General features: G+C 47.4%; 1 protein-coding gene and 1 non-coding gene across 4 annotated transcripts in view; both read right to left on the bottom strand.

Annotated features, from left to right (window-relative positions):
• Positions 1-27,086, bottom strand: part of AIFM2 (apoptosis inducing factor mitochondria associated 2) — an 86,058-nt gene that overhangs the window by 40,950 nt on the left and 18,022 nt on the right. For all 3 annotated transcript variants that reach the window (XM_063961317.1, XM_063961316.1, XM_063961318.1), the window contains exons 2-4: positions 22,313-22,495; positions 21,055-21,170; positions 19,980-20,099 (exon numbers count right to left, since the gene is read on the bottom strand). In XM_063961317.1, the coding sequence (XP_063817387.1) occupies positions 19,980-20,099; positions 21,055-21,170; positions 22,313-22,487 (411 nt within the window). In that variant the 5' untranslated portion in view covers positions 22,488-22,495. The remainder of the gene's footprint in view (positions 1-19,979; positions 20,100-21,054; positions 21,171-22,312; positions 22,496-27,086) is intronic.
• On the bottom strand, positions 7,416-7,606 carry LOC134899673 (U2 spliceosomal RNA). The gene has a single exon (XR_010173322.1). It is a non-coding gene; the product is annotated as a U2 spliceosomal RNA (small nuclear RNA).

Here is a 27,086-nt window from a genome sequence, read left to right as displayed (position 1 = left end):
TCTCGTGACCTGGCGCAATACCTGTCCCATTTTTTGTTCGGGCGGGACGCCATCATGTCCACCTTTGGTCTTTCCCAACGGTTCACAATCATGCGGAAAACTTCCCGATGAAGTTCCCACTCTCCCGGGTAGAGGTCGTGCCTGCTGAGGAAGTCTGCTTCCCAGTCGTCCACTCCCGGAATGAACACTGCTGACAGTGCTATCACATGATTTTCCGCCTAGCGAAAAATCCTTGCAGTTTTGCCACTGCCCTCCTGCTTCTTGTGCCGCCCTTTCTGTTTACGTGGGCGACTGCCGTGATGTTATCCCACTGGATCAATACCGGCTGACCTTGAAGCAGAGGTCTTGCTAAGCTTAGAGCATTATAAATTTGCTCTTAGCTCCAGTATATTTATGTGGAGAGAATTCTCCAGACTTGATCACACTCCTTGTGTGACTGCTCCCCAGCCTCTCAGGCTGGCCTCCGTGGTCACGAGCATCCAATCCTGAATGCCGAATCTGCGGCCCTCTAGAAGATGAGCACTCTGTAATCACCACAGGAGAGACACCCTTGTCCTTGGATATAGGGTTATCCGCTGATGCATCTGAAGATGCGATCCGGACCATTTGTCCAGCAGATCCCACTGAAGAGTTCTTGCGTGAAATCTGCCGAATGGAAGCGCTTCGTAATAAGCCACCATTTTTACCAGGACTCTTGTGCAATGATGCACTGACACTTTTCCTGGTTTTAGGAGGATCCCGATTAGCTCGGATAACTCCCTGGCTTTCTCCTCTGGGAGAAACACCTTTTCCTGGACTGTGTCCAGAATCATCCCTAGGACCAGCAGACGTGTCGTCGGAACAACTGCGGTTTTGGAATATTTAGAATCCACCCGTGCTGTCGTAGAACTACTTGAGATAGTGCTACTCCGACCTCCAACTGTTCTCTGGACCTTGTTCTTATCAGGAGGTCGTCCATTTTCTTTGAAGACGAATCCTCCTTTCGGTCATTACCTTGGTAAGGACCCGGGGTGCCTTGGACAATCCAACGGCATCGTCTTGAAACTGATAGTGACAGTTCTGTACCACGAACCTGAGGTACCCTTGGTGAGAAAGGGCAAATTTTGGGACATGGAGGTAAGCATCCCTGATGTCCCGGGACACCATATAGTCCCCTTGTTCTTTGCTATCACTGCTCTGAGTGACTCCATCTGGATTTGAACCCTTGTAAGTGTTCAAATTTTTCAGATTTAGAATAGGTCTCACCTAGCCTTCAGTACCACCATATAGTGTGGAGTAATACCCCTTTCCTTGTTGTCGGAGGGGTAATTTTATTATCACCTGCTGGGAATACAGCTTGTGAATTGTTTTCAATACTGCCTCCCTGTCGGAGGGAGACATTGGTACAGCAGACTACAGGAACCTGCGAGGGGGGAAACCTCTCGACATTCCAATCTGTACCCCTTGGATACTACTTGTAGGATCCAGGGGTCCTGTACGGTCCCAGCGTCATGCTGAGAACTTGGTAGAAGCGGTGGAGGGCTTCTGTTCCTGGGAATGGGCTGCCTGCTGCAGTCTTCTTCCCTTTCCTCTATCCCTGGGCAGATATGACTCTTATAGGGACGAAAGGACTGAGGCTGAAAAGACGGTGTCTTTTTCTGCAGAGATGTGACTTAGGGTAAAAAACGGTGGATTTTCCAGCAGTTGCCCTGGCCACCAGGTCCCATGGACCGACCCCAAATAACTCCTCCCCTTTATACGGCAATACATCTTTGTGCCGTTTGGAATCTGCATCACCTGACCACTGTCGTGTCCATAAACATCTTCTTGCAGATATGGACATCGCATTTACTCTTGATGCCAGAGTGCAAATATCCCTCTGCGCATCTCGCATATATAGAAATGCATCCTTTAAATGCTCTATAGTCAATAAAATACTGTCCCTGTCAAAGGTATCAATATTTTTAGTCAGGGAATCCGACCAAGCCACCTCAGCTCTGCACATCCAGGCTGAGGCGATCGCTGGTCGCAGTATAACACCAGCATGTGTGTGTATACTTTTTAGGATATTTTTCAGCCTCCTATCAGCTGGCTCCTTAAGTACGGCTCTATCCGTAGATGGTACCGCTACTTGTTCTGATAAGCGTGCGAGCGCCTTATCCACCCTGAGGGGTGTTTCCCACCGCGCCTTAACTTCTGGCGGGAAAGGGTATACCGCCAATAATTTTCTATCGGGGGAAACCCACGCATCATCACACACTTCATTTAATTTATCTGATTCAGGAAAAACTACAGGTAGTTTTTTCACCTCACACATAATACCCTTTTTTGTGGTACTTGGAGTATCAGAAATATGTAACACCTCCTTCATTGCCCTTAACGTGTGGCCCTAAAAGAAAATACGTTTGTTTCTTCACCGTCGACACTGAAATCAGTGTCCGTGTCTGGGTCTGTGTCGACCGACTGAGGTAAATGGGCATTTTACAGCCCCTGACGGTGTTTGAGACGCCTGGACAGATACTAATTTGTTCGCCGGCCCTCTCATGTCGTCAACCGGCTTGCAGCGTGTTGACATTGTCACGTAATTTCCATAAATAAGCCATCCATTCCGGTGTCGACTCCCTAGAGAGTGACATCACCATTACTGGCAATTTGCTCCGCCTCCTCACCAATATTTTCCTCATACATGTCGACACACACGTACCGACATACAGCACACACATAGGGAATGCTCTGATAGAGGACAGGACCCACTAGCCCTTTGGGGAGACAGAGGGAGAGTTTGCCAGCACACACCAAAACGCTATAATTATCCAGGGACAACCTTTATATAAGTGTTCCTCCCTTATAGCATTTTAATATATATACATATCGCCAAATCAGTGCCCCCCCTCTCTGTTTTAACCCTGTTTCTGTAGTGCAGTGCAGGGGAGAGCATGGGAGCCTTCCCACCAGCCTTTCTGTGAGGGAAAATGGCGCTGTGTACTGAGGAGAATAGGCCCCGCCCCCTTTTCGGCGGGCTTCTTCTCCGGAGTTTTAGATATCTGGCAGGGGTTAAATACATCCATATAGCCTCAAGGGCTATATGTGATGTATTTTTCGCCATACAGGTATTATACATTGCTGCCCAGGGCGCCCCCCTCCAGCGCCCTGCACCCTCCGTGACCGCTGTGTGAAGTGTGCTGACAACAATGGCGCACAGCTGCAGTGCTGTGCGCTACCTGATGAAGACTGAGAGTCTTCTGCCGCCTGGTTCCGGACCTCTTCATCTTCAGCGTCTGCAAGGGGGGTCGGCGGCGCGGCTCCGGGACGAACCCCAGGGCGAGCCCTGTGTTCCTACTCCCTCTGGAGCTATGTCCAGTAGCCTAAGAATCCAATCCATCCTGCATGCAGGTGAGTTGAAAATCTCTCCCCTAAGTCCCTCGATGCAGTGAGCCTGTTGCCAGCAGGACTCACTGAAAATAAAGAACCTAAAAACTTTTTCTAAGTAACTCTTTAAGAGAGCCACCTAGATTGCACCCTTCTCGGCCGGGCACAAAAACCTAACAGAGGCTTGGAGGAGGGTCATAGGGGGAGGAGCCAGTACACACCATGTGATCCTAAAAAGCTTGCTTTTGTGCCCTGTCTCCTGCGGAGCCGCTATTCCCCATGGTCCTGACGGAGTCCCCAGCATCCACTAGGACGTTAGAGAAACAAAGATCATCATTCTAAAATTATTAGCTGCCCATCATAAATGATGGTGTAGGCTCAATGTACGGTGTAGTGAAGATATAGAGCATCACTGACCCGCTTTGACTTTGATGAAACAGAGGGTTCAGTGGTAACTGCAACGGTATCCGTTTGGCGGGTTGACCCTACTTAGGTCGACAGTCACTAGGTCGACCACTATTGGTCAACACTGACATGGTCGATACGGACAAATGCTCAACACATGAAAATAGGGATTTTTGTTTACTTACCGTAAAATCTCTTTCTCTGATTCCATCTGGGGGACGCTGCGCACTTACTAATGGGTTAGAGTGTGTGGGATTGGGAGTTTGGCACAGAACCTATAAAAAAAACTAACTCCTCCCCCCTCTAACCCCTCCCATCTCCTTCCTGCTCAGCAGATTACCTCAGTTAACGTTTAGCAAAGCCGGAAGAGGCAGAACAGAATATATATACGGGAGGGATCGCAGCGTCCCCCAGATGGAATCAGAGAAAGAGATTTTACGGTAAGTAAACAAAAATCCCTATTTCTCTTTCATCCATCTGGGGGACGCTGCGCACTTACTAATGGGATTTCCCAAAGCAAGCTAATTAGAGGAGGGAGACACAGACGACATAGCAGTCTGCAAACTTTGATGCCTAACAGAGGCAGTCTCCAAACCAAAAGTATGAAAAATGGAAGAATTTCGTGAAGGTATGTACGGACGACTAGGTCATCGCTCTACGCAGTTGCTGGACGAATACACCACTGTGAACAGCCCAAGAGGCTCCAACAGGTCGAGTCGAATGAGCCCCTAAGGAATCAGGAACAGGCAACGCCTAAGAAATCTAAGCCTGCTGAATAGCAGAATTAACCCAGCACATCACCCTGTTCTTATTGGCCAGCCAGCCACGCTTGGGTGCAGCAAACAAACCCAACAAGGTAAGAGTTAAGGTTTGAACAACAACCAATAAGGCCAATTACCGACCCGCCCCGGACAAGCCTGGGACGACACAAGAAGCCCAATGTGCTGAAGGAGAGGAAAAACCAATACAACTTGTGGTTTGTAAGTAAAACCACCCTAACTGCATAAACAAAAACACTGTAAGAGAAAAGAAACCGCAACTCAACCAGAGTCCAGAGGCCGGAAAGGAGAAACAGGAGCCATTCTGGAAAGTAAATTCTAGAGCAGAACTCTGCTAAGATAAGAAGACAAAGTAGTTCTGACAACTGTGTTGTAGAAAAGATAGGAGGCGGAAAGGACTAAGAACTCCAGCTGAGTGACCGTTAAATACACACAAACGATGACAAGTGTTCTGGCACTGTGATTGGTTAGAGAGCCAGAAACGTAGTAGGGCTTGATGACATTGTTTTCCACAATCACTCCGTCAGCGGCAGAATAGACAAAATCCCGGTGATGACGTAAAGGTTGGGAGTGGAGAGCTGGCCGAAAAGGTACCCTGTAAGGAGCCCTGGTCACTCAGGGCTATAACATTGCAGAACAGAGTCAACAGGCAAATCCGAAGCGGATTAGGAAAACCGAAAGAGCCACTGGTCAAATGCGTTGAGGTACTCACTAGATGTTGCCAGAGGCAGAATAAATATGCTAGATGAAAGTGACAAGGAGCTGACACGGCGTCTACGATTGCCACAAGAGGATTCCCGAAACGATCACAGTACCAATGAAGCCCTGAGGTCTATGTCGGCTAGTTATAGACACACCAAAGCCAGAAATCCCTGTTGATTTCACATACTTTAAGGAAGAACAGCCTGAAGATTCAGGAAATCTGCTTCCCAGTTGCCCATTCTGGAACTGGAGATGACAGACACTGCCGGGATCCAAAATTCCGCCCTCTGCATATGTTAGATACTGTTCCGATGTCTCTCCAGCTACAAGTGTCACAGAACAATTGATATAGGTCACAGTGGAAAGACCCTGTAGAAGACATTGAGCTGGAGTCAAGGCGTTGTAGATCGCCCGTAGATTGGAAGTGATATTTCCACTTCGGACATCAGTTTCATAGAAAACGCCAGAGTTGAAACCAAAAAACCGTAATGTCTGAAACTTTTGACTGTGGTTATGACCCTCCATGTCGAGACAGAATGAAGTCCTATAAGTTAGATCTGGATTGTGTAGCCCAACGAAAAGATCGACCAATGAAAATATCTTGGTATTTTAATAGAGAAACTAAACTGCTGTTTACGTAAACTCAATCCTGCCTGAGATTAATAACATTTAATCTGAGATTGAAGAAACCAGGTAGGAGACCGGGGGAATGGAGCCACCTATAAAATCACCACTGTCCTGCAGAGGAAGTGTATGTCTGACCCCTGAGTCTATTCTGGTCAGTAAATCCTGCACTCCGCCAACATTCGAGATACCAGGTATCGAAAAGAATACCCATGAATAACATCTTCTGCGAAGGAAGAAATCCAGAACTAAGGTCCGTTGTAGAAAAAAAAATGCATGAGACAGCGGCTTTTTTTAATTTATTTTTTTAACAACTGACCCAAAATGGTAGCGATGCCCAGATGACGGAAAAAGGATTGGACTGAATACTCCTGTTAGATAGCGAACAGACTGCAATGATTAGAGCCCGTCTAAGATGGGCACTAAAGATTCTTGCTTGGTACGTGTTCCCCAAGATTCAGAATATATGTTCGTGATACAAATTCAGTACATCCAACGGATCAGTGGACTCTGAGAAAGCTGGTGTCCTCCCCACTGGGAACCAGACTGTCCGACTCCGTGGCCCCTGCAGAGGGCACATTGGAAGTCCGTGTTCTAGGCATACAAATGCCTCCCAAAAGAATACCCACTTTTTTTTTTTTTTTTGACATAGGTTAAAATACCCATTTCTCAGCTATTATCCTCAGGATAAGAACCCACGACCTGTTATACCGCAGGCATACACCTTACTGATAGAGTTATTTGCTCCCGCCTGCAAAGTACGCTTTAATTTGGAAGCAGAATTTTACGATTCGCAACCAAAATGAATAGAAGGGTGTCATAGCCAGGGAAAAGATGCAATAATAAATAGATAGGGAATAGAGCTTGAGAGACCAAAACAGTCAATGGATAATTTGAAAAGGATCAGCTGCCCCAAGAATGGATAACTTGCATAATGCAACCGGTTTAAAGATTCATGCATAAGCCCGGAGAGGGCGTAGGAATATTCCTGTCAGAATGAATACTAATATAATAACGGCCTCACCGTTGTCAATCTGTGGTGACTGTTAAGGTCACATACTGTACTTTAGCAAAGACAGTTGCCTTAGGCTCTCCCATGATGGATGCGTCCACTAATTATTAGTGGAACCTTCATTAGATCAGTGTCTTCATCAGCGAAAGGATAAAGAAATATTGTCTCTAATACTGAGAACACCGAAATTGAACCGAAAACAGTATGTATTAGAGACAGACACATTTCCCTGGAAATATAAACTATTTCATCAGGTGTGTAGTCAGACTTCCATCAACATTCTCTCACGTGAAGGAAGAGGTGGAAACCAAGAAATTCAGTAGATTATTTCTTATTTCTATCCTGAAGGATCCTCACTGACAGGATTTATCTCACCATTTTCTGTAGATGAAGCCTCAAAAACGCCTCTGAAGTAAAGGCGCTATATTGTCTGTCAAAGACCAGACTCGCTGCACAGTATGAACTGATTAAGGAGCTTTGTCCAGCCATTTGGCAAATCATAAGTACATAGTGTACAAGAAATAGAAATAGTCTGTCCTTGTTTTGAAAGGTGCACCGGTCCCGGAGGTACTGCAATACCGAGTCAATGCGTGGAGTGGACGGAGCAATCTCTTCTTCCATTTTCCTGTTCTAAACATATATTTAATACATGGCCCCCACATAGGGAACGTATCAGATATTAAACTGATAAGAACAGATACTACACTTGATCCTAGCCAAAAGGTCAAGTAGTGATCTTTTTACCAAGACTAGCGGCTAAGTAGTAAACAGAGTACCAGACCCATTACATTGACATAGTGTAAGGAAAAATATACTCAAAGAATACCGGTATTTGTGGACCGGTCCTGGAACCCCCATCCCTGCAAGTGCAGGGAATATATATATATACATATATAACTTCACACAGTTAGGGGCATACACTGAACTGGAGGGAGGCAGGTTCAGGGGAAATTTAAGGAAAATATTTCCTCACAGAAGGGGTAGTGAACAAGTGGAACAGCCTCCCATGAGAGGCGGCAGAGGCCAAGACTGTAGAGCAATTTAAACCTGCTTGGTATATTCATATACTTCTATGTAAACAAGCTCATGGCTTCAGTGCTGTGAGGCAGCAATGCTAACCACTACTCCATCTGTATTATTCTGGATTGAGATGTGTCTGGCCCACAGAGGCATAGGGGTATATGCAATTGTGGTCGAATTCCCGAAATTGTCGAATTTCGGGTCATTTTCGACCAAAAAAAAAAATTCCCCTATGCAATCCAGTGCTTTCCGACCAAAAAACGGACTTTCAAAATTCGACTTTTTGAAATTCGAATTTTTGCAAATTCGACTTTTCTGCAATGATACAAGTGCTGCAATTCGACCAAAGCATATTCAATTCAAGTTTTGAAATTCGACAGCAGTGCTTTTAGACAGCAAATTCGTCATTTTCAATCCGCCACACTTTGGATGGTGAAAACAAATAAAAAAATTTTAAACATGTTTTTTCTGGTGTTTTTTTTTTTGGGAATAGCAGATCTATTTATATTAGAAGGGATTAGGTACTTTTTTTTTTTTTTTGGGAGGCACAAATATTATTTATATATTTTTTAAAATATTTTTTTTTTTATTTTTTATTTTTTTTATGCTGGAAGGGTAAAATCATAAAAAAAAATGGCGTGGGGTCCCCCCTCCAAAGCATAACCAGCCTCGGGCTCATTGAGCTGGTCCTGGTTCTAAAAATGCGGGGAAAAAATTGACAGGGGATCCCCCGTATTTTTAAAACCAGCACCGGGCTCTGCGCCTGGTGCTGGTGCCAAAAATACGGGGGACAAAAAGAGTAGGGGTCCCCCGTATTTTTAACACCAGCATCGGGCTCCACTAGCTGGACAGATAATGCCACAGCCGGGGGTCACTTTTATGCCGTGCCCTGCGGCCGTGGCATCAAATATCCAACTAGTCACCCCTGGCCGGGGTACCCTGGGGGAGTGGGGACCCCTTCAATCAAGGGGTCCCCCCCCCCAGCCACCCAAGGGCCAGGGGTGAAGCCCGAGGCTGTCCCCCCCCATCCAATGGGCTGCGGATGGGGGGGCTGATAGCCTTTGTGATAATAAAAAGATATTGTTTTTTCCAATAGTACTACAAGTCCCAGCAAGCCTCCCCCGCAAGCTGGTACTTTGAGAACCACAAGTACCAGCATGCGGGAGAAAAACGGGCCCGCTGGTACCTGTAGTACTACTGGGAAAAAAATACCCAAATAAAAACAGGACACACACACCGTCGACAGTAAAACTTTATTTCATACGTCGACACACACATACTTACCTATGTTCACACGCCGACATCGGTCCTCTTCTCCATGTAGAATCCACGGATACCTGTAAAGAAAAGTTCAAAATACTCACCTCAACCATGGTCCAGAGATAAATCCACGGACTTGGCAAAATAAGAAAACGCAAATACCCGCACCAAAAACGGACTGAAAGGGGTCCCATGCTGACACATGGGACACCTTTCCACGAATGAGACCTGTCAGTGACAGCTGTCACTGACAGGTCTCTAAGCCAATCAGGAAGCGCAACTTCGTTGCGCTCACCTGATTGGCTGAGCGCTGTCTGCACTGTGACAGCGCATCGCACAGCTCCCTCCATTATATTCAATGGTGGGAACTTAGCGGCTAGCGGTGAGGTCACCCGCCGGTCAGCGACTGACCGGCGGGTGACCCCACCACTACCCGCAAAGTTCCCACCATTGAAAGTAATGGAGCGGCTTTGCGATGCGCTGTCACAGTACAGACAGCGGACAGCCAATCAGGTGAGCGCCACGGAAGTAGCGCTTCCTGATTGGCTGAAGGGACGTCAGTGACAGGAGTCACGTGATGTCCCGGCATTCGGGAGAAAGGGGTCTTATGTGAAAACATTGGACCCCTTTCTAGTCCGGTATGGATCGGTGTTCGGTTTGTTTTTTTGCCAAGAACGTGGATTTACCTCTGGACGTGGATGTACCTCTGGACGCTGGAAGGTGAGTATAATTTTTTCACAGGTACCCTCGGATCGTCGGCGACCGTGGCAGTCGGCGTGTCAACATAGGTAAGTATGTGTGTGTCGGCAGTATGTAATAAAGTTGTACAAGTCACGGTGTCTGTGTCCTGTTTTTATTTGGGTATTTTTTTTCCAGTAGTACTACAGGTACCAGCGGGCCCGTTTTTCTCCCGCATGCTGGTACTTGTGGTTCTCCAAGTACCAGCTTGCGGGGGAGGCTTGCTGGGACTTGTAGTACTAATGGAAAAAACAATATCTTTTTATTATCACAAAGGCTATCAGCCCCCCCATCCGCAGCCCATTGGATGGGGGGGGACAGCCTCGGGCTTCACCCCTGGCCCTTGGGTGGCTGGGGGGGGGGGGTCCCCTTGATTGAAGGGGTCCCCACTCCCCCAGGGTACCCCGGCCAGGGGTGACTAGTTGGATATTTGATGCCACGGCCGCAGGGCACGGCATAAAAGTGACCCCCGGCTGTGGCATTATCTGTCCAGCTAGTGGAGCCCGATGCTGGTGTTAAAAATACGGGGGACCCCTACTCTTTTTGTCCCCCGTATTTTTGGCACCAGCATCAGGCGCAGAGCCCGGTGCTGGTTTTAAAAATACGGGGGATCCCTGGCCAATTTTCCCCCTGCATTTTTAGAACCAGGACCAGCTCAAAGAGCCCGAGGCTGGTTATGCTTTGGAGGGGGGACCCCACGCCATTTTTTTTCCGGGTTTTTCCCGTTTTTTAAAATCGCGGCAAAATCCGCCAAATCGGCCGATTTTCGCCCGCGATTCTGGCGAATCCGTTTTTCATTGAATATGGTGAATCCCGGCAGGCACCTGCCGGGATTCACCTGGCGAATTTGGTCGAATTAAAAAACGGCGATAATTGCCGCGAATTCGACCGCAATTGCATATACCCCATAAACTGATCCCTGGAACCTCCCGGCTGCTCTGCAACTGGTGTCCTGGAGCATGGGGTACCTGTGTCCGTGCTACCTTTAGGAAGTCTGGAGCCACATTGTGCAATTTAATGTATATGGGAATCAAACCTGTGTTTAGTCTATCTTACTAATACACAGCATTAGCCCACAAAGCTATTGGAGCTCCTGTGTAGTAAACTACTGAACTTGTCGTTCCTTTAGGAGATTTGCTGTTTACAACCATGGAATATACAATGCCACAATCATAGCACACAATAATGTCTCATAACTCTGTGCTGTGGTCCAGCTCTACAGACTGAGCTATAACGCTCCTTTTATAACATGATGTAAACAACTGTTGTCAATTTAGAATAGCACAACACTAGTTAAGAAAAAATCCCCGCCTGTGTAATAAACAGGGTGAGGTAAAAATAACTCTATTACAGTGAGATTATCGAAATATATGTACTAAAGGATCACTAAAGAGCACTAAAGAATCCCTTAGAATAAACGAGCTCCAGAGCATATGAAAGGGCTGTGTTATACTTGCTGTTTTTGCTGCTCTCCGCCTGTACTAACAGGGTGAGACGCTGTGTTATGTGCAGCGCAGTATCCCCCGCTGACCTGACGGATGGTCTCTTGCAGAGATAGAAGATGGCGCCTATAGCTGAGTCCTGCCCCCACAGAGTGAGGACGGCGGCGGTAAGACGCTGTTGGGCGGGAGAAAGGGGCGCGAACACAACATCCTCCTGCGTACCGCCGCGGTACAGCCTCCCCACCCCCGCAACTGAGCTCCGTAAAATCATTGAAATGACTACCGCTGCTGTCTGACAAGACGCGGCTTCCATGAAATGAGCGGCGGAAGCGGGACTGAACCGCTCCGTCCGCTCTGAACAGGGAGGGGGGTCCGCATACACCAGCGCTGCACAATAATAAATACAATTATTATAAATACCATATATGCAATAACAGCCCAACGCTGCCCAGGCAGGTTGTGGCTGTCTTACCAGTACAGTGCCTCCTAGGAAATCCATCCTGCATCAAGTAAGCCCCAGTGACTAAGAGTATGGTGGCTTCTTAGAGGCTCTGGGGAGTGGGAGACACATAACTAACTAACCCCACTCCTAGTATACGTGTCTCCTGTAAACAGGGACTAAGCACACATAAGTAAAATCAAAATAAACAACAGAAACCTAACTAAAATCTACACTGAAGGAATCTGTGCCTGTACTCCTCAGGCACAAAACTAAAACTGAGGTAATCTGCTGAGCAGGAAGGAGATGGGAGGGGTTAGAGGGGGGAGGAGTTAGTTTTTTTATAGGTTCTGTGCCAAACTCCCAATCCCACACACTCTAACCCATTAGTAAGTGCGCAGCGTCCCCCAGATGGATGAAAGAGAAATGGTCGACACAGAACAGGTTGACATATGAAAAGGTCGACATTGCTTTTTTAAAACAAAAATGATATTTAACTTTTTCATACTTTACCATCCACGTGGACTATGGTTGGAAGTAGTAACCTGTGCCGAGTGCAGCGAGCCATGCAAGGGGACGCGGTACACTAACTGGGGTTCCTGGTCATGTTACGGAAACAATGACACCAAAAACAGTCCAAAAATCCATGTCAACCTTTTCAAGTGTCGACATGTCCCGCGTCAACAATTTTTCATGTGTCGACTATTTCCCCCCATGTCGACCATGTCAATGTCGCCCAACAGTGGTCGACCTAATGACTGTCGACCTTAACATGGTCGGCCATTCATACCAGAACCAACTACAACATGCATGTGTCCCAATGGTTACCATCAGCAGATGCAGTGCCAATTTGGACATAGAGAGAGATGCAATGTCGGTGGGTGTTCCTGGGAGGTGATGAGGCAGCTACTCAGACACTGGCGTGTTGCAGTGGCACCAGCTGCTCAGACATTTGATGATGCAACAGATGTGCAATAGAGTGGAGCATCTCTGTACAAAATCAATCAGCTGCGGCATTAGCATAAATTCACGGTTGCACTGTGAACAAATAGGCAGAAGCTAATTCCTTTGTGACCACTGAATCAGGCCCTTTTGTGCCCCTGCCCCTAATCAGTTCCCTTTGTGCCCCCCTCTCCAAAATCAGGCCCCTTTGTATGTCCCCCTCCTGAATCAAGCCCAGTGTTACTATACACTCAGCCCTTGGTGCTGCAAATAAATCAATCAATAATGTTATCATATAACTACTAAAACAAGTACAGTTTGCCTTTAAGTTTCTGCATTTATCTTTAAGTTGTATCTACAGCGTAATCAGGTATCATTAATAAATGTTAGAATGAGGAGCCATTTTGCACACATAAAAACATTTACATATAAAAGGCATAAAAATCACAGCAAGGGAATATTACATGATAAAATACATCCATACCCTTTATAATAAAGTCTAATCTTATCATTATTATACCTCAGCCCCTACCCGACTACGGCTCTCCTTAGACCGTTACCGTGGCAACGCATTAACACCTGTAGATCAATACAGATTTCCCCACTATTTAACATTACTACACAGATATCAAACAGGAACTCAAACCGAAACCGATATGATCATAAAAGAACATTCCACGTTACATATAAAGGTTTAAAGTGAACTTCTCTGTAGCCCAATTCTCTAATATAAGGATGGTCTTATGTCATACTTGCTTTGAATTAAAAAGTGTTTCTTTATGATATAGTTACTATTTTACCTGCCTGTGTTTGAGTCTTGACTTAGGGGGTCATTCCGAGTTGTTCGCTCGCAAGCTGCTTTTAGCAGCATTGCACACGCTAATCCGCCGCCTACTGGGAGTGAATCTTAGCTTCTTAAAATGGCGAACGAAAGATTCGCATTATTGCGAAAATACATCTCTGTGCAGTTTCTGAGTAGCTCCAGACTTACTCGGCATCTGCGATCAGTTCAGTGCTTGTCGTTCCTGGTTTGACGTCACAAACACACCCAGCGTTGGCCCAGACACTCCTCCGTTTCTCCAGCCACTCCCGCGTTTTTCCCAGAAACGGTAGCGTTTTTTCACACACTCCCATAAAACGGCCAGTTTCCGCCCAGAAACACCCACTTCCTGTCAATCACACTACGATCACCAGAACGAAGAAAAAACCATGAGTAAAATTCCTAACTGCATAGCAAATTTACATGGCGCAGTCGCAGTGCGGACATTACGCATGCGCACTAAGCGGAAAATCGCTGCGATGCGAAGAAATTTACCGAGCGAACAACTCGGAATGACCCCCTTAGAGCATAGGTCTGCAAACTCGGTCCTCAAACACGGTGCATGTTTTGCAGGTCTCACAGAATCGCAAGTGAAATAATTAGCTCCACCTGTGGACCTTTTAAAATCTGTCTGTGAGTAATTAATACACCTGTGCACCTGCTGGGTTACCTGCAAAACATGCACTGTGTGGGGTAATGAGGACCTAGTTTGCAGACCTATGACCATACTTGCCTACCTGACCCTCTCCATGAGGGAGAAAATGCTCTGTTCCTGGACTTTCCTGGTAATGTATGACTGCCATCACCTGTGGTGAAACACCTTTCTTGCCAATTAACTAGCTCACCACAGGTAATGGCAATCATACATTATCAGGAAAGTCCAGGAACAGAGCATTTTCTCCATCATGGAGAGGGTCAGGTAGGCAAGTATGCCTATGACTTAGAGCAGGGGTGAGGAACCTCCGGCCCGCGGGCCGTATAAGGCCCGCGAGGCCGTTTGCTCCGGCCCACCCGCTTCTGTCAGTGAGACACGCCGCCGCTCAGTCCGACGGCAGCGTGTCTCAGCTGTCAGGACAGGGAGAAGAGCGCGGCGATGTTGGATGACGGCGGCGGCGTGTAGGACTTCAAACTAGCCGCCGCTTCGTGAGCCAATCAGAGCTCGCGGACCGGCAGCCAATCAGGAGCCGCGGCTGCCGTCCCGCGAGCTCTGATTGGCTCTCGCACCGGCGGTTGGTTTGAAGTCCTACACGCCGCCACCCGACATAGCCGCGCTCTCCTCCCTGTCAGCAAGCAGCGGTAAGCAGCACAGTGGGGGGCATCTGTATACCTGGCACTGTGGGGGCATCTGTATAGCTGGCACTGTGGGAACATCTGTATAGCTGGCACTGTGGGGGCATCTGTATAGCTGGCACTGTGGGGGCATCTGTATAGCTGGCACTGTGGGGGCATCTGTATAGCTGGCACTGTGGGGGCATCTGTGTAGCTGGCACTGTGGGGGCATCTGTGTAGCTGGCACTGTGGGGGCATCTGTGTAGCTGGCACTGTGCGGGCATCTGTAGCTGGCACTGTGGGGGCATCTGTGTAGCTGGCACTGTGGGGGCATCTGTATAGCTGGCACTGTGGGGGCATCTGTATAGCTGGCACTGTGGGGGCATCTGTATACCTGGCACTGTGGGGGCATCTGTATAGCTGGCACTGTGGGGGCATCTGCGTACCTGGCACTGTGGGGGCATCTGCGTACCTGGCACTGTGGGGACATCTGTATAGCTGGCACTGTGGGGACATCTGTATAGCTGGCACTGTGGGGGCATCTGTATACCAGGCACTGTGGGGGCATCTGTATAGCTGGCACTGTGGGGGTATCTGTGTAGCTGGCACTGTGGACGCATCTGTATAGCTGGCACTGTGGGGGCATCTGTATACCTGGCACAGTGAGGGGCATCTGTATACCTGGCACGGTGAGGGGCATATGTATACCTGGCACGGTGGGGGGCATATGTATACCTGGCACGGTGAGGGACATTTGTATACTTGGCACTGTGAGGGGCATTTGTATACCTGGCACTGTGGGGGCAATTGTGGATCTGGCACTGCACTATTGGGGGCATATGTGTATCACGTCCCATTTTAACTGGCCATACCCATTTTTTTGGGCGCGCGCCCACAGTACCTCTAAGGGGCAGACCTACTGGGGGGCAGGGTAATTTTTTAAAATTGATAATTTTTGTATGGCCCCCGAAGGATTTTATAAATATCCAAATGGCCCTCGCTAGAAAAAAGGTTCCCCACCCCTGACTTAGAGCATAGGTTCTCAAACTTGGTCCTCAGGACCCCACACAGTGCATGTTTTGCAGGTAACCCAGCAGGTGCACAGGTGTATTAATTACTCACTGACACATTTTAAAAGGTCCGCAGGTGGAGTTAATTATTTCACTTGTGATTCTGTGAGGAGACCTGCAAAACATGCACTGTGTGGGGTCCTGAGGACAGAGTTTGAGAACCTGTCACTTAGAGCTTACCCAAGAAAATGGTTAAAGGCGAACACAAGTAATTTGGCCACTGGGTGGCACTGTTCTAATAATTGTGTCTGCTCTCATACTAAAAAAATAAATAAAAAAAAATAGCATCGGGATGCTTTACAGGACACATAAAGGAATGATAACGTGAAAATAATTCCTGTTTATAGTTTCCATAATGCGCATAACTGGTGCCCATTTCGGCATATTTCACTTTCCCCTTTGAGTCTAGTTCTGATCTCTATTATCAATTAAAAAAGGGTTTTCTTCTTCTTTTATATTAACATAACTATGTCATACTTGCCTACCTGACCCTCTCCATGAGGGAGAAAATGCTCTGTTCCTGGACTTTCCTGGTAATGTGTGATTGCCATCACCTGTGGTGAAACACCTTTCTTATCAATTAACTAGCTCACCACAGGTGATGGCAATCATACATTACCAGGAAAGTCCAGGAACAGAGCATTTTCGCCCTCATGGAGAGGGTCAGGTAGGCAAGTATGAACTATGTATTGTCACTAATGGGGCCTGATTCAGAGATGGACGCAATGTCCATGTTGCACGCAGTGGAGCAAATGTTTGCTACTGCGCATGCGTCTAAGCCACACAGCACCTGTGCTGCAATAGTCTTGAGGCAGTTGCAGTGAGGATTTATTCGCAAAGTGATAGACAGTCAGGGAGAATTTGTAGGCGGTAACATGGTCCCTGTGACCCTCCCCCTTCCCCCCTTCCCCAACTGTTTTGGGGGCATCACAGTTTACGCCTGCAATCCCATACACATTAAAATGGCTCTGGCGTCTTACTTCCGACAGCCATGCTGCACAACCATAGGATTGATGAAGTGCGTCTGATGGTTGCATCGTCATGCACAAGTGCTGCCAGTGGGCGTCTCAATACAAATCTCTGTGGCAACAACATTTGCATATTTTCACACAAACACTGCGTATGGGATCGCAGCTGCATCTGAATCAGGCCCATAGGCAGATATAGGTTCCTTTTATAACATGTTTAACCCCAAAAACAAGTTTATAGGTTTTATACAATAAGCTAATTTTTGTTTTTCCCATTTCATGTTATACCTCTGTCCCAATAGTTTTGATATGCAGATATTACAAGGAGTGCGGTGTACAGAAATGTGGGAGGGTCAGCGATTGGATAGATTGTAACTGGGGATTTTTTTACTTCAATGCTACAGAGGTTTCGATTACAGTCAGAACATGACTGCACACTTTGAACGCTCTTCCAGTTTCTGCAGTTACAGCACAGGTTCTCAAACTCGGTTGCTCAGGACTGCAAACAGTGCATGTTCCCAGGTCTCTCAGAATCGCGAGTGAAATAATTAGCTTCACCTGTGGATCTTATCAAACATGTCAGTGAGTAATGAATACACCTGTGCACCTGCTAGGTGACCTGGAAAACGTGACCTAGTTGGGGTACAGAGGACCGAGTTTGAGAACCTGTAGTTTGCAGGAATAGACAATTATCATTAACTTAATGGAAGTGGTTTGAGTAGAATGCTCCCGTCTGAGTACTACATGTGAGAAAAGATACAGGTAAGGCAGACATTTTCTTTGAGATTTTCAATTCCAGAAAGTCTTCATATCTGTATATTCTACCCATTTAGATAATATTATTATGCACCAACCGGAATTCACACTTAAGGCCTCTACTCCTGACTCTCTCTCTGATTTCTGCACACTTCCAGCATTAGAAAACTTAGGATATAGCAATCAGAAAGGCTTATTTCTACTCCGACTACCAGAGGTAAAATCACCCAGCAGCGATATTGGCTCAGGCTGTCACCACCTATCTGGAGGCCCGTGGCATTTCTCAGGACAGTTGTTGGGTTGTGTACCTTCTGTCAACAGCACTACCTAGAACCTGTCAGGAGTCTATTGTTAGCGCAGCACAATGGGGTTATTCAGAGATGAACGCAGATGGCTGCATACGCAGCCAGATCTGCGTTCATCTCTGCACATGCTGGGGGCCATCCAGCACAGGGCAAGGCCACCCAGAATGTGTAAGGCCACCTCTTGATGCGTTTTCAATCTAATTGCAAACGCATTGGATCTAAGGGTTGACCCCCTGGCAGTGCAGCCTGGCTGCGGTGTCAGGTGGTAAGCAGGCATGTTTTTTTATCGGAGCGGCTGCATGTGATGTCACGCAGCCACCCTGGAAATAGTCCCGCCCCGCCCCCATTCACCCCCCCAATGCCACATCGCCACCCCGAAAACGCACGCTGTGTGAGTCCACACAGTTGCTGTGCGCAAACTGCACTTCGCACCGCAACAGCAGCTTGGTCTGAATGACCCCCAATTAACCTAAGAACACTTTCCTCTCTCTTGGCTTTTGTACCTGAACCATACACTCACTGAAAGGGCCCAGACAGACCATAGACAAATAGTACAGTTGCCCGGAAACCCCCCCAACCCTACAGCATGCAGTGGCTAGCGGCCACTGCATGCAGTATACAGGACCTTATTAAGCTTCAATTGTAGTTTTGCTAATTTAGCAAAACTATAACTAGCTGCGATTGCATGCTGGGGGCCACCAAGCACAGGGAAAGGCCACCCAGCATGCAAATACCCGGCAGCGATGCAATCTCAATGCAATTGCGATCGCATCGCTGATATGTGGAAACCCCCCTGCCTCTGCAGCCAGGCTGTGAAGGCAGGCTCAGGGCAGCCATTTTTCAGGTCGCATCGGTCGCATGTGACGTCAGGAAGCCACCCCGAACCCGCCACCGTTTTTTACAACATGCTGACTTGAAGCCCCCGCATTGCCGCCCCGTGAAAGCCTTTGCCTGTCAATCAGGCAGAGACGTTCGCATAAGTGAGATGTGATCGCATGTCACTGTGTGTGCACGCTCACTATGTGGGTCCTGCGTGTGCGCACTGTGCACAGAATAGTCAGTATGCAATTGCATCGCTGATGCGATGTATACTGAATCGGGCCCAAAGGGGGCGGAATGTAGCTGCTGCACATGCCTATTGCCAGCAGACTTTCCTACCAAGTCTGCTGTATGTGTCTGTGGATCTGAGTGCTTAATAATTACACCAGAGAGAGAATCTGGTAAGTGGCTTACCGTGATCATTGGTCATGCATGTGCGCAATTCTTCTGGCTAAGAGGCAATTTGGCGAAAATGGGATCCATTCATTTTTATTCTGCCTATTTGTATTTGTTATGTACAGATATGTCGTCATCATTCCTCTAGCCTCAATACGCCATGCAGCGCAAGATGCCTGGAAAGAGTGAACAAACAGGTTCCGTGCAACTCTGCTAGCGTCAGGTGTTTTTTGTTTTTGCCGAAAATACATCTTATTCGCAATGCCATGCAACTAGGTTGCGCCAGGAGACTCAGCTGATTAATTTGATATATGACACTTGTATATCTGTGTGCGACCGAGTCTGTATTCGAAGCACAATGGAACTTGCAAGGATATAAGCTGCAGCCATGCATCATGGCACTTCAGATACAGACTCAGTCGCGCACAGATATACAAGTGTTGCATATCAGATTAATCAGCACAGTCTCCTAGCCCAACACTAGCTGAGTCTCACGGGACCTGGCACACCGAGAGGGGCTGTATGGCGAGTCTGCAGCAATGATGTATAAGGACACATCTGTATATAATGTTGTTTTGGATGCCCCTGTTACTCACATACTGTATGGTTTTGTGTAATCGTTTGTACTTTGACTTTGTACTTCGCTTATATAATCTGTGGAAAAGTACCTATGCTCTATAATTCTGATGTTGTTATCTGTACCCCTTGTATGGCGCAGCAGACTCCTAGTGTTGTGTTATAAATAAATGCTATTAATAATCAGGCTATTACAGAAGAGTAAATTATTATTTACAAATAGCAGAGCTGTGAAAGTGGCACAGTAGGTTTGAGTTATGTTCGATGATCACTTCACAGCGCAAATTACCTGCTGTACCAGATCTTCATATAACTGTACAGCGGCATCCTTCGTAACTATTTTGTTGACTTTTCCGGGGAAAGGACCATAACTCCCTGTTGCAATGATGAGGTGGGAAAAATGTAGCTCCTGTGTACAATAGTAAAAATACAACTTATAGGTCAAAGAATAAACATGTATTTATAAAGATCAGTTATTTTATACACAGATATATCGCTTAAAGGGCTAATTCAACAGGAATTTTAATGATCACCCTGCGCGCACATGCGCAGGGCCCCTCCTGTGCATGATCCCTGCAGTAAATGCAAATGCCTCTGTCTGTCACTCAGGCATCATGCCTGGCGCTCGGGGGGGAGGAGGTGGGGCGTCAACGATCCGGTTTCCCAAGCGAAGACAGAGTGTTGCAGAGGAGGCGTCATAGAAACAGGAGCGGTGGCTGTCAAACAGGGTTGTGGCATGGGCATGATCTGGGTGGCTGCGTGACATCACACGCAGGCACTGCAATCACAAAGATGGCGCAGCCTGGCTGCGGTCGCAGCCAGGCTGCGCCGACAGGAGGCTACCATATTTTTAGTGATCATGTTGAAAGTGCGGTGCAACCACAATTTCAGTGTGGTTTCAGGAGGGGTCAGCGGATAGCATACTGGGCAGCCATGACCTGCGATGGGCGCCCCCCGTGGGTCCTAAGTCCAGTATATAATACATATGTGAAAAACAAGGAAGATTACACGTTTATTATGTTTTCACTAAAGCACACGCAGCCACCACATATTTGTATGGGGAACTGAAGGAAATAAGCCATTATTTTACTTACCTGCACAACCTCGCTATGTGAACTATAGTTCAACTCATGTGTACAGTAACAATGGTGTCAAACTTGGCGCATAACTGTGTTTCCACATATAAAGCCCAGAGAATTGAATTCTCAACAAATCTACCATACAGTGATTGCACAAATAGTAGTTTATCCTTTACTGAGACTGTAGGGCTGAGACTGTGACATGCAGTCAGGGTAGGCATGGGAGGTAGAGCCGGAATATTCTGGAGCTATATCACTTTATATCAATAAACAAATTGCAGTTACCTCATTGCTTTCTAGAAGGACGTTCTGGGTCTCCAGGTTAATTCCCACCACCTTGCCTTGTGTAAAGCTGTCTCGGTATGACTCTCTGTAGCTTATAAAGGTTTTTCTTGCAAAGCCTGTTCAAGGAAGAAAGAATCTTACACACTCACACACAAGGCTATGCATATTTCCGCACAACTCTGACAGACGGAAAGCTAAACATTCTCCATCTACTCATCCTCAGGTATAAGCATTTGTGCTGAAAAGTAGTTTCAGCACCTCTTGTGGCTCTGCAGTCTTTAATGCATAACTACAAATGTTTTCATGCTCATCTTTGCTGCGATGCAACATGCTGCAAAACGACTTGCTACATGGCATGCCAGGCTGCGACTATTACGACTATTTGCAGTCGGCGATTGCTCAATTAATTCCTAATGGATTTCATGGAGCGAGGGCCATCACAATGGCAGCGCGAAGACGCTGGACCAGCAGCTATAGGGGCCCATTTATCAAACAATATTTACGGCTATATCCCCGAAATAGTTACAAGTTTCAAATATTATACATCCCTGCAATGCTGCGATCCCTTCATTGCCGCCCGCAGCCGCATCCCCTATAGGTTTCTATAGGGAATGCGATGCTGCCAGATTTACCAATATCGGGAATGTGATGGGAGTGTCATGGGAGTTTTGTGAGAGTGTCATGGGTGAGTATCAAAAGCTCTGTACGATTCTGAATCATGCTTACGGAGAAGGGAAGCCGGTTTCTGACAGATCTCATGCACCTAGCTTGGTCTTGGTGCAAGTGCAGATACTAATGATGACACTGGCAGTGGCCACTGGCACACGCACTAACCCCTGCATTAGTTGAACCAAATCTCGCCACAACATTCCCGATAACTGCGGACACTGGGGATAACTGAACATCTCTGGGAGCTCAATTAGCCGTGGTAAATTACTACGACTAATTGGATATTGGCCTCTGCATGCGCCTCAGCACCAGATCCTGGTGCGCAAATTCATTAATTTCCTATTAAAACACAAGCACTTTCACAAACAGAGCTACATAAGATGTGCTGCAGAGATGCAGTTTGTTTTTGTATAAATTATCTTTATCAAGTTCAAAGTCCTATTTATTTGAAAAGTCCTGGCATGACATAACTGTGTCAGTGAGACATTCCTTGGCCACAATTTACTCATGTGACAATACATGAAGCAATGTTAAAATCCCTCTATTTAATGTTCTGACGTGAAGAAATATAACATGAGCCGTGTCTTACCGCTCTCTACAGATGCCCGAAGTGCAGCAACATTATGATGAAAGGCGTCTTTCATGTCAACCAGAACAAAAGGGATTCCATTGGACTTCAGCAGATTGGCAGCTGCTATGCCAGCAAAGCCTCCTCCTACAATCACCACCTTCACCGATTCATCTACAGACAGCTTGGATCCCATGATGATCCCTGGAGTAAGAAATAAGAAAGAAAAATCAAATATCAATATTCTGCTATTGTCCTCTTTACAAAAGGGCCCTATGAGGATCACTATTACTTCTAGTGTTGGTCTCTTTTCTCCTTAATGGTATTGTAATGCTACATTATTAAAACAGAATGCAAACACTCACAAGCACCTTCACCTTATACCAGGGGCGGATCTAGAGAGGAGGAGGCTTGTGTGCAGACTTCGTCTGGGCCCCCTCCTCTCTAGCCTGCAGCACTGTAGAGCTCTAGGCACTAGTGCTGTCCCAGAGCCTACAGCGCATGTGCAGATCTCCGGGAAAATGGCGTAGCAGCCATTTTCCCAGTGATTTTCCTACTGCGCATGCGCGAAACACCAGAAAAATGGCGCCACACGATTTTCCAAGTGATTCCTGAAGCGCTACTGCTGCTGCTGTGATGCGGGACTCCGGAGGGTGAGTATTACAAATAATAGGTGCAGGGTGTGCAGTTTGGGCCCCCCTGGACCCTGGGGGCTCATGTGCACCGAACACACTGCACCCATTTCAAATACGCCAGTGTCTCCTACATCTTCTTTACGGGTGTAGTATGGTTTGCCAGCGGTCGGGGTCCCAGCGACCAGCATACCAGCGCCAGAATCCCGACCGCCGGCATACTGACAGCTGGCCGAGCACAAGTGAGCCCCTTGCGGGCTCGCTGCGCACGCCACGATATCTATTCTCCCTCCAGAGGGGTCGTGGACCCCCAAGAGGGAGAAAAGATGTCGGTATGCCGGTGGTCGGGATTCCGGCGCCGGTATGGTGGTCGCCAGGAGCCCGGCTGCCGGCAACCTGAAGACCACCCATTCTTTACAACACATGTAATATACTATGTCCTGTGTACTGTATGTTGCTTCTTGAATGCCCAGTCCATTACCTGATGTCTCTATGTCTTTGCAATAAGCTTAACTTTCTCACTGTACTTCGGATTTTTGTTTAACCTTATGAAAAACTATTATAGTAATCAAAAAAAATAAGAATTTACTTACCGATAATTCTATTTCTCATAGTCCGTAGTGGATGCTGGGGACTCCGTAAGGACCATGGGGAATAGCGGCTCCGCAGGAGACTGGGCACATCTAAAGAAAGCTTTAGGACTATCTGGTGTGCACTGGCTCCTCCCCCTATGACCCTCCTCCAAGCCTCAGTTAGGATACTGTGCCCGGACGAGCGTACACAATAAGGAAGGATTTTGAATCCCGGGTAAGACTCAAACCAGCCACACCAATCACACCGTATAACCTGTGATCTGAACCCAGTTAACAGCATGATAACAGAGGAGCCTCTGAAAGATGGCTCACAACAATAATAACCCGATTTTTGTAACAATAACTATGTACAAGTATTGCAGACAATCCGCACTTGGGATGGGCGCCCAGCATCCACTACGGACTATGAGAAATAGAATTATCGGTAAGTAAATTCTTATTTTCTCTAACGTCCTAAGTGGATGCTGGGGACTCCGTAAGGACCATGGGGATTATACCAAAGCTCCCAAACGGGCGGGAGAGTGCGGATGACTCTGCAGCACCAAATGAGAGAACTCCAGGTCCTCCTCAGCCAGGATATCAATTTTGTATAATTTTACAAACGCATTTGCTCCTGACCAAGTAGCTGCTCGGCAAAGTTGTAAAGCAGAGACCCCTCGGGCAGCCGCCCAAGATGAGCCCACCTTCCTTGTGGAGTGGGCATTTACAGATTTTTGGCTGTGGCAGGCCTGCCACAGAATGTGCAAGCTGAATTGTACTACAAATCCAACGAGCAATAGTCTGCTTAGAAGCAGGAGCACCCAGCTTGTTGGGTGCATACAGGATAAACAGCGAGTCAGATTTCCTGACTCCAGCCCTCCTGGAAACATATATTTTCAGAGCCCTGACAACGTCTAGCAACTTGGAGTCCTCCAAGTCCCTAGTAGCCGCAGGCACCACCAATAGGTTGGTTCAGGTGAAACGCTGAAACCACCTTAGGGAGAAACTGAGGACGAGTCCTCAATTCCGCCCTGTCCGAATGGAACATCAGATAAGGGCTTTTTTAGGATAAAGCCGCCAATTCTGACACGCGCCTGGCCCAGGCCAGGGCCAACAGCATGACCACTTTCCATGTGAGATATTTTAAGTCCACAGATTTACGTGGTTCAAACCAATGTGACTTTTGGAACCCAAAACTACATTGAGATCCCAAAGTGCCACTGGAGGCACAAAAGGAGGCTGTATATGCAGTACCCCTTTTACAAACGTCTGAACTTCAGGGACTGAAGCTAGTTCTTTTTGGAAGAAATTTGACAGGGCCGAGATTTGAACCTTAATGGACCCCAATTTCAGGCCCATAGACACTCCCATTTGCAGGAAATGTAGGAATCGACCCAGTTGAATTTCCACCGTCGGGCCTTACTGGCCTCGCACCACGCAACATATTTTCGCCAATTGCGGTGATAATGTTTTTGCGGTTACATCCTTCCTGGCTTTGATCAGGATAGGGATGACTTCATCCGGAATGCCTTTTTTTTTTTTTTTCTTCAGGATCCGGCGTTCAACCGCCATGCCGTCAAACGCAGCCGCGGTAAGTCTTGGAACAGACAGGGTCCTTGCTGGAGCAGGTCCCTTCTTAGAGGTAGAGGCCACGGATCCTCCGTGAGCATCTCTTGAAGTTCCGGTTACCAAATCCTTCTTGGCCAATCCGGAGCCACGAATATAGTGCTTACTCCTCTCCATCTTATCAATCTCAGTACCTTGGGTATGAGAGGCAGAGGAGGGAACACATACCCTGACTGGTACACCCACGGTGTTACCAGAGCGTCTACAGCTATTGCCTGAGGGTCCCTGGACCTGGCGCAATACCTGTCGAGTTTTTCCCAACGGTTTATAATCATGTGGAAGACTTCTGGGTGAAGTCCCCACTCTCCCGGGTGGAGGTCGTGCTGAGGAAGTCTGCTTCCCAGTTGTCCACTCCCGGAATGAATACTGCTGACAGTGCTATCACATGATTTTCCGCCCAGCGAAGAATCCTTGCAGCTTCTGCCATTGCCCTCCTGCTTCTTGTGCCACCCTGTCTGTTTACGTGGGTGACTGCCGTGATGTTGTCCGACTGGATCAACACCGGCTGACCTTGAAGCAGAGGTTGCTAAGCTTAGAGCATTGTAAATGTCCCTTAGCTTCAGGATATTTGTGTGAAGTGATGTCTCCAGGCTTGACCATAAGTCCTGGATATTCCTTCCCTGTGTGACTGCTCCCCAGCCTCGCAGGCTGGCATCCGTGGTCACCAGGACCCAGTCCTGAATGCCGAATCTGCGGCCCTCTAGAAGATGAGCACTCTGCAACCACCACAGGAGGGACACCCTTGTCCCTGGTGACAGGGTTATCCGCTGATGCATCTGAAGATGCGACTCGGACCATTTGTCCAGCAGGTCCCACTGGAAAGTTCTTGCGTGGAATCTGCCGAATGGGATTGCTTCGTAGGAAGCCACCATTTTTACCCAGAACCCTTGTGCATTGATGCACTCTTGGTTCGGTTTTAGGAGGTTCCTGACTAGCTCGGATAACTCCCTGGCTTTCTCCTCCGGGAGAAACACCTTCTTTCTGGACTGTGTCCAGGATCATCCCTAGGAACAGAAGACAAGTCGTCGGAACCAGCTGCGATTTTGGAATATTGAGAATCCAATCGTGCTGCCGCAACACTACCTGAGATAGTGCTACACCGATCTCCAGCTGTTCCCTGGATCTTACCCTTATCAGGGAATCGTCCAAGTAAAGGATAACTAAAATTCCCTTCCTTCGAAGGAATATCATTTCGGTCATTACTTCAGTAAAGACCCGGGGTGCCGTGGCCCATCCCTACGGCAGCGTCTGAACTGATAGTGACAGTTCTGTACCATAACCTGAGATACCCTTGGTGAGAAGGGTAAATTTTGACATGAAGGTAAGCATCCTTGATGTCCCGAGACCTCATGTAGTCCCCTTCTTCCAGGTTTGCAATCACTGCTCTGAGTGACTCAATTTTGAATTTGAACCTCTGTATGTAAGTGTTCAAAGATTTTAGATTTTAAAATCGGTCTCACCGAGCCGTCTGGCTTCGGTACCACAATAGTGTGGAATAATACCCCGTTCCCTGTTGCAGGAGGGGTACCTTAATTATCACCTGCTGGGAATACAGCTTGTGAATGGCTTCCAAAACTGCCTCCCTGTCAGCGGGAGACGTCGGTAAAACAGACTTTTGGAAACGGCGAGGGGAATATGTCTCGAATTCCAATTTGTACCCCTGAAAATATTACCTGAAGGATCCAGGGGTCTACTTGCGAGTGAGCCCACTGCGCACTGAAATTCATTGAGAACGGGCCCCCACCGTGCCTGAACTTGTAAAGCCCTAGCGACATACTGAGGGCTTTGCAGAGGCAGAAAAGGGTTTCTGTTCCTGGGAACTGGCTAATCTCTGCAGCCATTTTCCTCTCCCTCTGTCACGTGCAGAAAAGAGGAACCCTTTTGTCCGCTTGCCAACCAGGACTGCGCCTGATAATACGGCGTCTTATTTTGAGAGGCGACCAGGGGTACATCCCCTTTTTTTTG

This window comes from Pseudophryne corroboree, chromosome 3 (assembly GCF_028390025.1).
Source record: "Pseudophryne corroboree isolate aPseCor3 chromosome 3, aPseCor3.hap2, whole genome shotgun sequence".
NCBI lineage: Eukaryota > Metazoa > Chordata > Amphibia > Anura > Myobatrachidae > Pseudophryne > Pseudophryne corroboree.
This window is presented reverse-complemented; position numbering and strand designations above follow the sequence as displayed.